This window comes from Pongo abelii, chromosome 21, assembly GCF_028885655.2.
Source record: "Pongo abelii isolate AG06213 chromosome 21, NHGRI_mPonAbe1-v2.0_pri, whole genome shotgun sequence".
In the NCBI taxonomy this organism is placed as follows: domain Eukaryota; kingdom Metazoa; phylum Chordata; class Mammalia; order Primates; family Hominidae; genus Pongo; species Pongo abelii.
The window spans coordinates 49,965,948-49,982,399 of record NC_072006.2 but is presented as its reverse complement, the minus strand read 5'-3'; the positions used below and the strand labels follow the sequence as shown (position 1 = coordinate 49,982,399).

The 16,452-nt window shown below is 41.8% G+C and overlaps 1 protein-coding gene across 24 annotated transcripts in view; it reads left to right on the top strand.

The window, feature by feature from the left end:
- LOC100451322 (protein WFDC10B) overlaps positions 1-11,386 on the top strand; it is a 93,261-nt gene extending 81,875 nt beyond the window's left edge. For 13 of the 24 annotated variants that reach the window (XM_054541841.2, XM_054541834.2, XM_054541829.2 and 10 more), the window contains 2 exons: positions 9,809-9,963; positions 10,930-11,365. In XM_054541841.2, coding sequence (XP_054397816.1) covers positions 9,809-9,963; positions 10,930-11,060 — 286 coding nt within the window. In that variant the 3' untranslated portion in view covers positions 11,061-11,365. Of the gene's footprint in view, positions 1-9,559; positions 9,964-10,929 lie in introns of those variants that run through there. The other 11 variants (XM_002830359.5, XM_054541848.2, XM_054541823.2 and 8 more) reach the window with 7 other exon arrangements.
- The last annotated feature ends 5,066 nt before the right edge of the window (positions 11,387-16,452 follow it).

The window sequence follows — 16,452 nt, the reverse complement described above, 5'->3', positions numbered from 1 at the left end:
GGAACTGGAGAGGCAGCACAGGCTTCATGGTGTCAGTGGGACAGGTGAGTAAGTTCTGGCCAAGGGTTGCTGGGTTTGACCAGGCGCTGCTGTGAGGAGAAGAGAAGGAAAGAGGGTAAAGTGGAGGCCCAGTGTGACTAGCCTTTCACCGTGTACTCCAATCAAAACGGGCAGGGCAGGAATCCAAGCACCTCCCAATCACACCCACTCCAGGGTCACGTAGTGTTTTCATATCCTCCTTTATCCCCCTAATCTTGACCTTGCTATCTCTTTCATCTGTATCTAGATCTTATTCATGTCCCTTAACATTTTTTTATAATTTTTCCCCTGTGGAAATTGTACATGTTATATTTATTCACAGAGGATTGAATTTTTTTTTTTTTTTTTTTTTTTTAGATGGAGTCTCGCTCTATCACCCAGGCTGGAGTGCAGTGGTGCGATCTCTGCTCACTGCAGCCTCTTCCTCCCGGGTTCAAGCAATTCTCGTGTCTCAGACTCCTGAGTTGCTGGGATTACAGGCGTGTACCACCACGTCCAGCTAATTTTTGTATTTTTAGTAGAGACGGGGTTTCACTGTGTTATCCAGGCTAGTCTTGAACTCCTGACCTCAGGTGATCTGCCCTCCTCAGCCTCTCAAAGTGCTGGGATTACAGGTGTGAGCCACCGCGCCTGGTCTGAGGCTTGAAGTTTTAAAAGGAAATTGTAAATGTTATCATAACTTTTCAATTAATTCCTTTTGTTTACTGCTAATGTAGAGAAGTTAACTTTCCAGTTTGCTCAAAAATCTCCACCATGACAATTATTTGACCTCACTGAAACCAACAAACATTGACTCTTCACTTCCCTATTTCGTAATCCTCCCCTATAAGTGTTTACTTTTCTATCAATGTAGGACTCAGAACCTGTCATTTAAATCTCCTTGCTTGAATCTGCCTACAAAAACTGCAACCCTGAATGAATCCAACCATCAATTTCATCGAAGCTTGAACCTAGGCAGATAATTGTTGCTGGGGGAAAATAACTTAACTGGGCTACTAAGCAGCACAATAGATGCACCATCACCAAACCAAAAAGGGTCTGGCAATCTTACTAAGTTTCTTCAGTAAGCCGGTGTTCCCACTTTCTACAAATACTATTTCAAACTTGCTTTCCTCTCTTTAAACCTTGGATCTTTTCTTCTTTCCACGAATCTGTAACTAGTTAGCTTGCTAAATTCTCCCATTGTTTATTATGGTTTCTTTGTGTGTTCTCTTCAGTGTTTATCATAGGCAAATAAGAACAGTTATAGTTTTCTTCTTCAAACTTTATGCCATTTTTAATACCTCACTGTGCTGGCTAGGCCCTTGAGTACATCATATGTAAGTGGTGATAGTGTGTATTTTTGTCTGATACCTGATTTAAAATGAAAACTTCTTGTTTCCCCTTTTAGAATTGTCTCCACTTTAGGTTTCTCATAAGCACCCTCTATCAGGTTTAGAAAGTTTTCTTTCATTCCTAATATAACAAGAAATTTTAAATTAGTTTATGTCAGATTATATGTATTGCTTTTTTCTATGTATATTGAGATAACATTTTTATATCCTTTAATCTGTTAATGCAGTGAACATTCAGATTTTCAAATATTAAGCCATTTCTATGGTAATGTAAGGTGATCATTGAATATTATCATTTTTATATTGTTTGGTTTAGTTTGCTATTTTTAAGGTATTTTACATCTATGTTCATAATGAACTGGGCCTGTAACTTGTCTTTCTCATATTGTCCTTGCTTGGTTTTATAGCAAGTTTATGCTGACTTCATAGGATGTGCTGGGTAGCAGCCCTTCTTTATCAATTCTCTGGAAATTCTTGATTTAAGATAATTAGTTACTTGAACTCTCAACTCTGTTTTTCTTGCACGAATATACTCATTTGCACCTTGTTGTTTTCATTTAATATATCCTGAAAACTGCTCTCCAGTAGTTCATAACAATTTTTCCTCTATTACAGCTGCATTTGACATACACCTTAGTTATATAGCCAGTCTCCTATATTTGGGCATTTAGGTAGTTTCCAAGATTTTGCTATTATAAATAATGCTGCAGTGAACAGTTATGCATAATTTTCTGTATTGTTGGAGGTATAATATCAGTAAATTTCTAAAAGTGTGATCATTGGTTAAAAGGATAAATGCATGGCCGGGTGCGGTGGCTCACGCCTGTAATCCCAGCACTTTGGGAGGCTGAGGAGGGCAGATCATGAGGTCAGGAGTTCGAGACCAGCCTGGTCAACATGGTGAAACCCCGTCTCTACTAAATATACAAAAAATTAGATGGGCGTGGTGGCACATGTCTGTAGTCCCAGCTACTCAGGAGGCTGAGGCAGAAGAATCGCTTGAACCCGGGAGGTGGAGGTTGCAGTGAGCCAAGATCGAGCCACTGCACTCCAGCCTGGGTGACAGAGCTAGACTTTGTCTCAAAAGAAAAAAAAAAAAAAGGATAAATGCACATATAGTTTGGCTAGATATTGCCAATTTCTACTTCATAAAGATTATACCTTTTTGTAATGCCACCAACAATGTGACTGTTCATGTTTCCTACAGTCTCACTAACAGAATGTGTTGTCATGCTTTTGAATTTTCGCCAAAACAATTGGGTGAGAAATGTTATTTCTGTAGTTTTTGAGGTTCATTTACTATGTAGCATGCACCAGTACTTCATTCCATTTTATGGGTGAATAATACTCCATTGTATATATATATATCACAATTGTTTATCCATTCATTTGTTGATGGACATTTCAGCTATTTCCTTGCTTTGGCAATTGCAAATAATGCAGCTATGAACATTTGTAGATGAATATTTTTTTGAGTATATATTTTTAACTCATTTGGGTAAATATTTGGGAGTAGAACTGCTGGGTCATATGTTTAACTTTGTATGTTTACTTTTTTGAGGAAACTCCAAACTCTTTCCACAGCAGCTGAACCATTTAATACTTCTATCAGCAATACACGAGGGTTCCAATTTCTCCACATGCTTGTCAACACTTATTATTTTCCTTTTTAGAAATTACAGCCAGTCAAAAAATGTGAAGTGGTATCTCATGGTTTTTATTTGTATTTCCCTAATAACTAATGATGTTGAGCATTTCTTCTTCTTCTTCTTCTTCCCCCTCCCCCTCCTTCTTCTTCTTCTTTTTTTTTTTTTAGATGGATTCTCACTCTGTCGCCCAGGCTGGAGAGCAGTGGTGTGATCTCAGCTCACTGCAACCTCTACCTCCTGGGTTCAAGCGATTCTCCTGCCTCAGCCTCCTGAGTAGCTGGTATTACAGGCGCCTGCCACCACACCTGACAAATTTTTGTATTTTTAGTAGAGACGGGGTTTCATCATGTTGGCGAGGCTGGTCTTGGACTCCTGACCTCAGGTGATCCACCTGCCTTGGCCTCCCAAAGTGCTGGGATTACAGGCATGAGCCACCATGCCCAGCTGATATTGAGCATATTTTCATGTGCTTGTTGGTCATTTTTATATTTTCTTTGAAGAAATGTATATTCAAGTCCTTTGCCCATTTTGTAATTGGGTTGTTTGTGTTTTTTTTTTTTTTCTTCTTGAGTTGTAAGAGTTCTTTAATATATTCTGGATACTCACCAGATAGATGATTTTGTCAAATATTTTCTCCCATTCCATAGGCTGTCTTTTCACTTTTTTGATAGTCATTTGAGGCACAAAAGTTTTTAACTTTGATGAAGTCTGATTTTTTTTTCTTTTGTTACTGTGCTTTTGGTGTCTTTTCTAAGAATCCATTGCCCAATCCATAGTCATGAAGATTTACTTCTACATTTCTTCTAAGAATTTTGTAGCTTTTATATTTAAATCATTGGCTTATTTTTGAATCAGGAAGTGTGAATTCTACTTTTTCAAGATTGCTTTGGCTATTCAAGCCTCTTGCAGTTTTGTACGAACTTGAGGATCAAGTTTTCTATTTCTCAAATAAAGAAAAATCCGGCCAGGTGTGGTGGCTCACACCTATAATCCCAGCACTTTGGGAGGCCGAGGCGGGTGGATCACCTGAGGCCAGGAGTTCGAGACCAGCCTGGCCAACATAGTGAAACCCCATCTCTACTAAAAATATAAAAATTAGCCAGGAGTGGTGGCACACTCTGGTAGTCCCAGCTAGTCGGGAGGCTGAAGCAGGAGAATTGCTTGAACCTGGGAGGCGGAGGTTGCAGTGAGCCGAGCTCGCGCCACTGCACTCCAGCCTGGGTGACGGAATGAGACTCCATCTCAAAAAAAAAAAAAAAAAAAAAAGAAAAAGAAAAACCTGTTGGAACTTGATTGGAATTGCATTGTAATGCCGTCTTAATAATTCTAAGTCTTCCAATACAGAATATGGGATGTCGGCTAGGTGTGGTGGCTTACACCTATAATCTCAGCACTTTGAGAGGCCAAGGCAGGTGGTTTGCTTGAGCTCAGGAGTTCGAGATCAGCCTGGGCAACATGGCAAAACCCCGTCTCTACAGAAAATACAAAAATTAGCTGGGCATAGAGGCATGTGCCTATAGTCCCAGCGCCTGGGAGATGGAGGTTGCAGTGAGCCAAGATCATGCCACTGCACTCCAGCTTGGGTGACAGAGCCAGATGCTGTCTCAAAAAAAAAAAAAAAAAAAAAAAGAACATGATGGGTTATCTTTCTATTTCTTGAGGTCTTCCATAATTTCTTTCAGCAATGTTCTGTATTTTGTGGTATACAAGTCTTTTACTTCCATGGTTAAATTTATTCCTAGGTATTTTATCCTTTCATAGCCTGTTGTAAATCAAATTGTTTCCTTAATTTCCTTTTTGGATTGCTCATTGCTGGTGTTTACAAAAACAGCTGAGATAGTTTTACTTTCTTCCCAATTTGGATGACTTTTATTTCTTTTTATTACTTAATTGCTTTGGTTAGAACTCCATTACAATGTTGACTAGCAGTGGTGAAAGATGCATCCTTGTCTTATTTCTGATCTTGGGAGAAAGATTTTGATCTTTCACAATTGAGTATAATGATCATTGTATATAGTTTTTTATAAGTGCCTTTAATCATGTTAAGGAAGTCTTATTTCCTAGTTTTCTGAATTTTTTTTAATCATAGAAGGGTGGTGAATTTTGTGAAATACACTTTTTCTGTATCAATTAAGATGTGAAAACTTTGAGAAGGATTGGTGTTAATAAAAAAAGTTTGGTATAGATTTTATCAGTGAAGTCATCTAGCCCTAGGCATTCTTTTTGTTGAAGAGAGTCGTGTGTATTTTTCAAAAATTACTGATTTTATCTCTTTATTTGTTATAGGTCTGTTAGTATTTTCTATTCCTTCTCAAGTCAGTTTTGGTGATTTGTGAGTTTCTAGGAATTTGTCCATTTCCTCCAGGTTATCTAATTTGTTGGTGTAAAATTGTTCATAGTATTCTAATTCTTTTTAGTTCTGTAAGGTTTGTGGTGATGTCCCACTCTAATTTCTGATATTAGTTATTTGTGTCTTTTCTCTTTTCTTCTTAGTCAGTCTAGCTAAAGATTTTCAATTTTATTGATCTTTTAAAAAAACCAAGTTTTGGTCTTGTTGATTCTTTTCATTGGTTTTCTATTTCCTATTCCATTTTTCTGTGCTCAAATGTTTATTATTTCCTTCCTTCTGCTAGCTTTGGGGGTAGTTTGTTCTTCTTTTTCTAGTTTCGTATGATGTCAAGTTAGGTTGTAGATTTGAGATCTTTTTTTTTTTTTTTAAGACGGAGTCTTGCTTTGTTGCCTAGGCTGGAGTGCAGTGGCGCGATCTCGGCTCACTGCAAACTCTGCCTCCTGGGTTCAAGCGATTCTCCTGCCTCAGACTCCTGAGTAGCTGGGACTACAAGGCTCATACCACCATGCCCGGTTAATTTTTTGTATTTTTAGTAGAGGTGGGGTTTCACTGTGTTAGCCAGGATGGTCTCGATCTCCTGACCTTGTGATCTGCCTGCCTCGGCCTCCCAAAGTGCTGGGATTACAGGCGTGAGCCACTGCGCCTGGCTGTGATCTTTCTTTTTTTAACGTAAGTATTTACAGTTATAGATTTTCTACCCTGAGAACTACTTTTACTGCATCTCATAAGTTTTTGTATGTTGTGTTTTGTGTTTTCATTTTCATTCATCCGAAAGTTTTTTCTAAGTAGTTGGGACTACAGGTGCATACCACCATGCCCAGTTAGTTTTTTGTAGAGACAGGGTCTTTTTATGTTGCCCGGGCTGGTTTTGAATTCCTGGGCTTAAGTGATCCACCCACCTCAGCCTCCCAAAGTGCTGGGATTACAGGCATGAGTCAACATGCCTGGCTCAAAGTATTTTCTAATTTCCGTTGTGATTTATTCTTTGACTCATTGGTTGTTTTAGAGTGTATTAATTTCACATTTTTGAGAATTTTCCAGTTTTCCTTCTCTTACTGATTTCTAGCTTTGTTCCATTGTGGCTGGAGAAGACAGTTTGTATAATTTCAATCTTTTAAAATTTATTTAGGCTTGTTTTGTGGCCTAACATGTAGTTTATCCTGGAGAATGTTCCATATGTGCTTGAGAAGAATATGCATTCTCTTCTTGTCTTAGGTCTGTCTTAGGTTTATAGTGTTGTTTAGTACCCTATTTCCTTATTGATTTTTCTGTCTACATGTTCTATTCATTATTGAAAGAGGGCCTGGAATGCTTTCCAACACCAACAACCAGTTCTCCTATCTCTGGACACCAACTGGGTGTTCCAAAATTTAATTTAATTCTGACACTAACTACTTGAAGTTAGTGCAGACCCCACAGCTTATAGGCTTGATTTCACAAGACTACTCCCAACTTCAGGTGCCAGTTGCAAGTCTTGGGCCTCCTGCACTTTTGATCTACTGGCTATAAATCAGGGGCTCCCACAATCCCATCTGAAAGTTTGATAATTTGCTGGAACAGCTTACAGAACTCAGGAAACACTTAAGGTTTATCAGTTTATTATAAAGGATACAAATGAATAGCCAGATGAAGTAAATAGGGTGCGCTTCAGAAGGGTTCCAAGCACAGGAATTTCTGTCCTTGTGAGTTGTGTGTGCCACCCTCCTGGCACATGGATGTGTTCACCAATTCAGAAGCTCATCAAATCTTATTGTTTAAGAGTTTTTGTAGAGCTTCAACTCCTTCCTTCTTTAACTTCCTGGAGGAGAAGTCTAAAAGTTCCAACCCTCTAATCACTTGATCTTTCTGGTGACCAGCTCCATCCTGAGGCTACCTAGGGGCCCCACTCCAAGTAACCTCATTAGCAGACACTCAGGTGGAATCGAAAGGGGCTCCTTATGAATAGCAAAAGACACACCTATCACTCAGGAAATTCCAAGAGTTTTAGGAACCTTATGCCAGGAACTGGGGACAAAGACCAAATATATTTCTTATGATGCCATGGTGGGATATTGAACTCTCCAACTATTACTGTAGTGCTATGTCTCCCTTCAATCCTGTGGTGTTTGCTTCATATATTTTGAAGCTCTATTGCTTGGTGTGTATATAATTTTTATATCTTTTTGATGAATTGACCCTTTTATCAATATATAATCATGTTTTTTTGTTTCTTTTAACAATATTTGACACAATGTGTATTTTGTTTGACTTTAATATAATAATCACAGCTCTTTTTGCTACTATTTGCCATATGCAGAAAATTGAAACTGGGCCTCTCCCTTATGCCTTGTACAAAAATTAACTCAAGGTGGATTAAAGGCTTAAATGTAAAACCCCAAACTATAAAAACTCTAGAAGAAAATCTGGGCAATACCATTTAGGACATAGGCATGGGCAAAGATTTCATGACAAAATCACCAAAAGCAATCGCAACAAAAGCAAAAACTGACAAATGGGATCTAATTAAACGAAAGAGCTTCTGTACAGCAAAATAGACTATCATCAGAGTGAACAGACAACCTACAAAATGGGAGAAAATTTTTGCAATCTATCCACCTGACAAAGGTCTAGTTTCCAGAGTCTACAAGGAACTTAAATTTATAAGAAAAAACAAACAATCCCATTAAAAAGTGGGCAAAGGACATGAACAGACACTTCTCAAGAGAAGACATATATGCAGCCAATAAATATGAAAAAAAGCTGAACATCAGAGTAATGCAAATCAAAACCATGATGAGATACCATCTCACGCCAGTTACAATGGAGGTTATTAAAAAGTCGAGAAACTACAGATGCTGTTGAGGTTGTGGAGAAATAGGAACACTTTCATGCTGTTAGTAGGAATGTAAATTAGTTCAACCACTGTGGAAGACAATGTGATGATTCCTCAAAGATTTAGAACCAGAAATACCATTTGACCCAGCAACCCCATTACTGGGTATATACCCAAAGGAATAGAATCATTCTGTTATAAAGACACATGCATGCGTATGTTCATTGCAGCACTATTCACAATAGAAAAGACATGAAATTAACCCAAATGCCCATCAATGGTAGACTGGATAAAGAAAATGTGGTACATATACACCATGGAATACTATGTGGCATAAAAAGGAATGAGATCATGTTCTTTGCAGGGACATGGATGGAGCTACGAGCTGTTATCCTCAGCAAACTAATGAAGGAACAGAAAACCAAACACCCCATGTTCAAACACCCCATGTTCTCACTTATAAGTGGGAGTTGAACAATGAGAATACATGGACACAGGGAGGTAAACAACACACCCTGGGGCCTGTCATGGGAGGGAGAGCATCAGCATAAATGGCTAATGCATGCTGGGCTTGATACCTAGGTGATGGGTTGATAGGTGCAGCAAACCCCCACAGCACATGCAACAAACCTGCACATCCTGCACATGTACCACATGTACCCCAGAACTTAATATTAAAAATATAGCTCAATCATATAGAGTTTTGTGTAATGAATTGATAATTTATAATTAGGCCGAGTGTGGTGGCTCATGCCTGTAATCTCAGCACTTTGGGAGGTTGAGACAGGCAGATCAATTGAGGTCAGGAGTTCAAGACCAGCCTGGCCAACATGGCGGAACCCCATCTCTACTAAAAATACAAAAATTATCCGGTTGTGATGGCACATGCCTGTAATCCCAGCTACTCAGGAGGCTGAGGTGCAAATTGCTTGAACCTGGAAGGTGGAGGTTGCAGTGAGCCAAGATCACGCCATTGCACTCCAGCCTGGTGTGGAGTGAGACTCTGTCTAAAAAAAAAAAAAGAAGAATTTATAATGAACACATCCATTATATGCAAATAGCCACTTCCTAAAGGGGCTCATGATATGATTTCTGCTTTCACAACTGTGGAAATTGGAGTGTCTATCTGTAGCTACTTTCACGCCCCCCCCCAAAAAAAATTATGTCTTTTCTGAGAAATAATGACACTGTAAATATTTGCATGATCAAATAAAGGTGGCAGAAGGTAGGTAACAAAAGATAGGTGATTCAAAAATGAGAAAATAAAAGATTGTTTACATTAAATATACAGAGGAACTAAAAGATAATGTAATAAAATATGGGTTAATTCTAAGCACCTTTAAAAAAATTATATTCTTTTCTTTTTTCTGTAAAGCATTTTGTAATTAGAAAGCAGAAACAAATAGTACCTTTTGGAAAAGAAAAACTCTGTTAGCAAGAACACAGGACTGGTTATGTGATGTGAGAGGAGACATCATTCCTGCAGAAGCCCTATCCTACATGGAGAAGGACAGGGCCAGGAGAAGGCAAGGGCAGGAAGCAAGGACTCTTGCTATGCCCTGACTTGTCCAGTGGAGGCAGCGAGGAGCTGAAGATCATTCCTTCTTTCCTTCCGTCTCCACAGGCAGCTCTGCAGGGAAGTCTGTGACTGCCTGGCCAGACTTAGGGCTCATGCTCTGCTCAGAGTCATGGCACCCCAGACTCTGCTGCCTGTCCTGGTTCTCTGTGTGCTGCTGCTGCAGGCCCAGGGAGGATACCGTGACAAGATGAGGATGCAGAGTAGGTGACGGGCTGCTGGATGGGTGAGGGAGAGTTGGGTAGGGGGAATGGAGGAGCTGTGTCCAGTCTGAGTAGGACCTAGGACTTGCAACCTTTCTGCATATCCAGCTCTGACCACAATGCTGTGCAGACTCTGGGCTGTCCCAAACCATGGCCCTCCAACCCCTTTACCTGGCTCTGGGAATAGTAGTGGGAATGAAGGGGGAACCTATATCTTTTGTTGTTCGCTCCCAGTACTTACAGACAAGTGGTACATCCCATAGTGAAAGGTGCACCAGGGCTGAGAATCCAATGGGAAAGCAAGACAATTATTCTTTGATTTATGCACATTTGTGAGGAGTAAACATCTAGAAGTGGTTATGAGGGTAGGTGTAGGTGTAGAAATGGGTATAAGTGTAGGGTAAAAAGGACATACAGCAATGAAAAGTTGGAGTATACAGGGCAAAGTTAAGTATAACATCAAAGGAGCCAGGAGACTGGTGGTGGGAAGCGATACTAGGGACAGTGATGGAGAGGAGAGAGAGGGATGAGAGGCAAGTTCATCATCTTTTCTGGGCTCTGCAAATTCTGGAGACTAGGGGAGAGTTTGGAAATGTCTCAGGCTTCTTTGAGCTCTCAGGGTCAGACCATAGATTCTATGGGGGTGACTTCACCAAGGTGATTTCTATGGGGGTGACTTCACCATAATTAATGGGGAGACAGAGTTCTGAATGCAGGTGTATGGCGAGGGTCCAGGAAGCCCAGGCATTGAGGTCTACTGGGGAGAGATGCAGGGCAGGGAGATAGGATTTAAGATACTGCCAATCACTAGGATTGGTGATGGGCCAGAAGGAAGTTCCCTGAAGAGTCCAGGAGAGTCGTGGTGGCAGGGGTGCCTTGGTTCTGGGGCCATGGAGGGATTTCAAGCTTGAGAAGGGTGCTCTATAGGTGCATGGTTTCATTGACCCTGCTCCTGCATCATTTCAGGAATCAAGGTCTGTGAGAAGCGACCCAGCATAGATCTATGCATCCACCACTGTTCATATTTCCAAAAGTGTGAAACAAATAAGATATGCTGTTCAGCCTTCTGTGGGAACGTTTGCATGAGCATCCTGTGAGTGGGAGAGTGGGCTGAGATGTGCATCCTGCTCCCTGAACCCTTCCATCCGAGACTGTGCCCACATCCAAAGCACAAGGACATCAAATCATCAGCACAAGAACATCAACAGGAATGCCACCCTCCCCACTGTCTGAACTCCCTGTCCCTGTCAAATAAACCAGAACAAATGCCCAGGGATCCTGCCTCTTTTGCTGCCACTACAGGTGATCATTGAGAGCCCACTGTAGCCCCCAAAGATGCCCCACTCGTCTTGTGTCCTGGTGTTCGATTTCTCTCCCTGGCTATGCTTCTCTACCCTCCCTTTCCCTCTTTGGCCCATGTATCCCTGCCAGCCCTCAGGATGCCCAGCCGCTTGCTGTTTTGCTCACTGAACCAGTACTCCCAGGGGGAGGAACTGCTCATGTGCAGCATCTCCCAATGCTAAGGAGAACATTTCTCACCCTGGAGTCAGAAGGACCCATTAAGCATGAGATGGGTGGCAGTTAGAACCCAAGGTAAAGAGTGGGAGGCCCCCAAGCACTGCTTTGGTCTCCTTAGCCTTGGTACTCCCCCACCTCATGCTCCCCAATCTCTTTCTGAGCTTCAGATTGCTGTCTCTTTACAATGAGGATGCTGAGTCCCAGGAAGGCCAGCAACATGCCTAAGGCCACAAGAGAGTGAGAGGATATGATGTGGCTGGAAGAGGATGTTTCCTCTGAGCTCACTTTTTCTCACTTCTCTCCATTACTTGAGACCAGAGGCATCCTAGTGAGAGTGAGTGCCTGCACCAACCCCAAAGCTCCTCCTATCCAGCATCCACCAACATGGCTACTCCTCTGATGGGACCCAATTTGGGTCTCAGGATCTAACACTCCAGCACCTTCCATTAACTGAATAGTCCCTGTCTTTCCCAAGCCCTCTTCCTTAGGGGCTCATTCTCTTTTCTTTTGATCAAGAGGAACACCAAGGGGTGGGGAACAGGTGGTTGATGCTGCTGTTGCTAAGGAGTAATTGGCACAGAGTGGCAGTGGGTCTTGCCTGTCATCCTACTGTGAGTTAGTGGAAATTAACCACTGTGGTACAGACTCTCCCTTACTCTATGCAATCGCAACTCCTCTGAAATGATCCTGGGGCTAGATCCAGGGTTGGGTCACATGTGGCTAATTGGAACATGGAGTCAAATGTGAAGAGGTTTCAGGAGGACAGCCCATGCCCAGAGGCAGGTGTGCAGTGTTATGCTCCAGTCTAGTGCTTCTTGCTGGGCTATTCAATGAAAGAGACATCAGAGAAGAAAACTTCCCTCTTCAGACCAGAGGCCATTAGCCACCTCTGAGGCATCACCGGGCTCTGGGTATCTCAGGTTTGTCTTCACCTTTCTCAAGAGCTTTTCTTGGACAAGGGAGTCTTAGAAAAGAGATCATGCTCAACTACCAACACAGACATCATCAGAGGTAGGTGGGCTATAAGGGCATGGTCTTTAAGAGATCTTATTTAGTGCTTCCTCAGATAGCCTCCCTTAGCAAGCATCATCTCAGGCCATCTCCAAACACTGCTAGGAGACACTATTAAGAGAGGCAAATTTACCTGTCAGGGACCATATAGAGAATAACCTCCCGCATTCAAGTTCAGTGCACTGTACCATGTGGACATGCCATGGGTGTCAGGTTGACCTATTCCATGTCACTGGCATGAGCATCATAGACTGAATTTTACTGGAAGCAGTTGCTCTGCTTTCTTCTAATCACTGGTGCCCTGACCTGTGTTCCAGAGAGCTCTCTGGACAGCTCACAGTGCCCCAGGGAACTCAAAGCTGAAAGGAGTGCCCATTTGGTTATGACTGTGTGCTCTCTCTTCTATGAAAACATCTATGTGCTCTCATATTATGTAGAGTAAGGTAGTGAGGACCCTTAGAAGAACATGGACGTCTTGGAGGCAGAGGAAGAAGCAAAGGCAAATTCTTCCAAAATCTGGATCTCCAAAATGTCAAGTTCTAGCCTGAAAAGAATCACAGATGAGGCCTGTTGTGTCTGAGAGCAAACACATAGTCTTATGGTTGCCACTGCTTTTGCATTGTTTGTTCTCTTTCTATCTCCTAGGCCATGCTGCTTTTTGAAGTGAATATAAATGGGAAGACTCTAGAAGGATACTGCCATCTCATGTATGCAACATGACACTGATCCATCCCTACCTTGTTTCTGTACTTTGGCTGCATTTGATGCTCACAGGTGGTTCTATACAAATGTCATCACCAGCAATGTTTGTCCCTCCCCTACCTCTATTAGTAGTCTGCATTATTCCAAACTCAGGATACCTAATTCATGAACTACAGGACGTTATTTGAAATGTAAGGTTGCGTTTGGTGTCTGAGGCCCCTGTTGTGATTTCTTTTACCATGAAATGCATGTTGGCACAAAAATAGTTAGAATGTTCATGCTGTGAAAGATTCAAGGGAAGTCTCCTATCCAGAAGTCATTGTTGCCAAGCCTAAAGGCTTACCCTTAGATGACATCAGCAACATGGTGAAATAGGAGACTCCTGACTCTCCCTTCACCCACCAATGCACTGAACAAACTATTCACTGATTGATTCTCTCTGAAAAAAGTCAGAAACCAATTGAGAGACTCCTACGCACTGGGCAACTGAGAAAAAACATCTGCATCAAATGAGCGGGAAAAGCTGAGGTGCACTCAGGCATGAACTCCACCTTGGACACTTAGCCGTACAACCAGGAAAGGAATCCCTAACACACAACTTCTCTCTGTGGAGAGGAGGGTTTGGCCCTCACATATAGTGCCTTATCTCTGAAATTCCCAGTGGTTCGGCTCAGTTAATCAACTCTGGAAGTGGAGGGGATTAGGAATAGCTGAGTCTTTCTGACCCACACGAAAAAAGCAGTGGTTTTATGCTACAGAACAAGCACTTCCATGGGCCTCACTCTCTGGAGGCAGTGCAGAGAAGGGCTTAAAAAAATGCAGCTTCTTGTTTTTCTCTGGGAGGGGTTTATGACACTCTTCTAGGGGCTACTTGGTGGCTGGGCTTCTAATTAACTTGCATTAATTAACTTCCATTGGGGAGTTAAAGAGGCAAATAGTAGTCTGCTGGTAGCCTCAGAAGCAGATCAGCACTTCCCAAGCCTTTTCCCCTGGCTCACTCCAGTGATAACTCCAGGTCTATTACTCCTTCCTGGAGAGAGTTTGTCCACATGTAGAATGCCTCAACTTTTGCAGCTTCTACTGGAAGGACTGCACGCTAAAATTCCCAGCTCTAGGAGCAGAGAGGACTAGGCATATGAGAATCTCTCTAGACAACAGACAAGAGTGGTAGGTTTATACAGGTGCACGTGTATTTCTGGGGGTTTCAAACTCTTGGAGCAGTACAGAACAGGGGCTTAAAAATGCAGCTCCCTGTTACTCCCTGTAAGGGGTTTATGTCATGCATTGAGTGGTCCAACTTTTACAGCAGCTACCACCTGAAACTATGCATACTTAAGTTTTCCCAGATCACATACAAAAAGGTTTTTTTTGTTGTTGTTGTTGTTTTTTTTGTTTTTTTTTTAACAGAGTCTCACTCTGCCACCCAGGCTGGAGAGAAATGGCATAATCTTGGCTCACTGCAATCTCTACCTCCCGGGTTCAAGCGGTTCTCCTGTCTCAGCCTCCCAAGTAGCTGGGACTACAGGCATGCACCACTACATCTGGCTAATGTTTTGTATTTTTAGTGGAGACAGCGTTTCACCATGTTGGCCAAGCTGGTCTTGAACTCCTGACCTCAAGTGACCCACCTACTTCAGCCTCCCAAAGTGCTGGGATTACAGGCTGAGCCATTGCACCCAGCCAAAAAGGTGGTTTTAAATGGACATAATAACATTTCCAGGGGCTACATCTCCTGGGAGCAGTGCAGAAAAGGGACTAGAATCCTTGGCTCCCATTTTCTCTCTGCAAGGGATTTCCTACTTACTCTATTGGTGGCTACTTGATGACCTTGCTTTTAATGAATTTGCATTGAGGACCTAAGGGGAGAAAGAGTAGCTCCCTGTCATCCTGAGCTTGAGCTGAGCACTTTCTGAGCCTTTCCTTTGGCTCATCCCAGTGATAAATCCAGTCGACCCATTCTTCCTGGAAGGAGTTTGTCCATGTACTGAGTACATAAACTTCTATAGTTTCCACCCAAGGGATGGTCTTCTTATCAACCTAGCTCTGGGGACTAATGGGGCTTTGCATTCCCAATGAGACTTTGCATTCCTAAGTGGCCTGGGACTACAGAAAACAAAGACATGGGCATACAATGGGCCCACTTTCAGCATGTATTAGTCCATTCTCCCATTGCTATAAATAAATACTCAAGATTGCATAAGTTATAAAGAAAAGAGGTTTAATTGGCTCATGGTTCTATGGGCTATACAGGAAGCATGGCAGTATCTGCTTCCGAGGAGGCCTCAGGAGCTTTTACTCATGGCAGAAGACAAAGCCAGAGCAGGCATCTTCACACGGCTGGAGCAGGAGCCAGGTGAGGGAGGTACTATATACTTTTAAACAACCACATCTCACTCACTATTATGAGAACAGCACCAAAGAGATGGTGTTAAACCATTCACGAAGGATCTACCCCCATGATCCAATCACCTCTCACCAGGTCCACCTCCAACATTGGGGATTACAACTTGACATGAGATTTGGATGGGGACACAGATTCTAACCATATCAAGCAGCTATCTCACCAGGATCAGAGGGTGCAGTTTGAACACAAGTATAGGCATTTGTCACAGATTATCTCTCCAGCTTAGTGCAGAGAGAGGGAGAGATAAATACCTGCACTCACCTTCACCATAGGATGGAAGAAACCAGAATACTCACCACCCTCACCCTGCCATACATGCAAAAAGACAGAGAAAGTTTTAAAAACAGTGAGGAAATAGTGAATTGTTACACACAAGAGAACCCTCCCTTAGATTATCAGCAGATTTCTCAGCAGAAACTTTGTAGGCCAGAAGAGGGTGGGATGTTATATTAAAAATCCTGAATAAAATAACCCTGTCAACCAAGAATACTATACCCAGAAATCTTTTCTTTCAAAAATAAAGGTGTGATAAAGACTTTCTCAGACAAACAGAAGCTGAGAGAGTTTATCACTACTAGACTTGCCTTACAAGAAGCGCTAAAGAGAGTTCTTCAAGCTGAAGAAGAGGACACTAATTAGTGACTGGAAAACATATGAAAGTATAACATTCACTGATAAAAGTAAATACATTGTGAAATCCAAAATACTCTGATACTGTAATGTCAGTGGGCAAATAAATTATATCTTTAATAACATTAAAAGGCAAAGCTATTAAAAACAATGAAACCTACAATAATTTGTCAAGGGATACAAATTATAAAAAGATGCAAATTGTGATATCAAAAAGTTAAGAC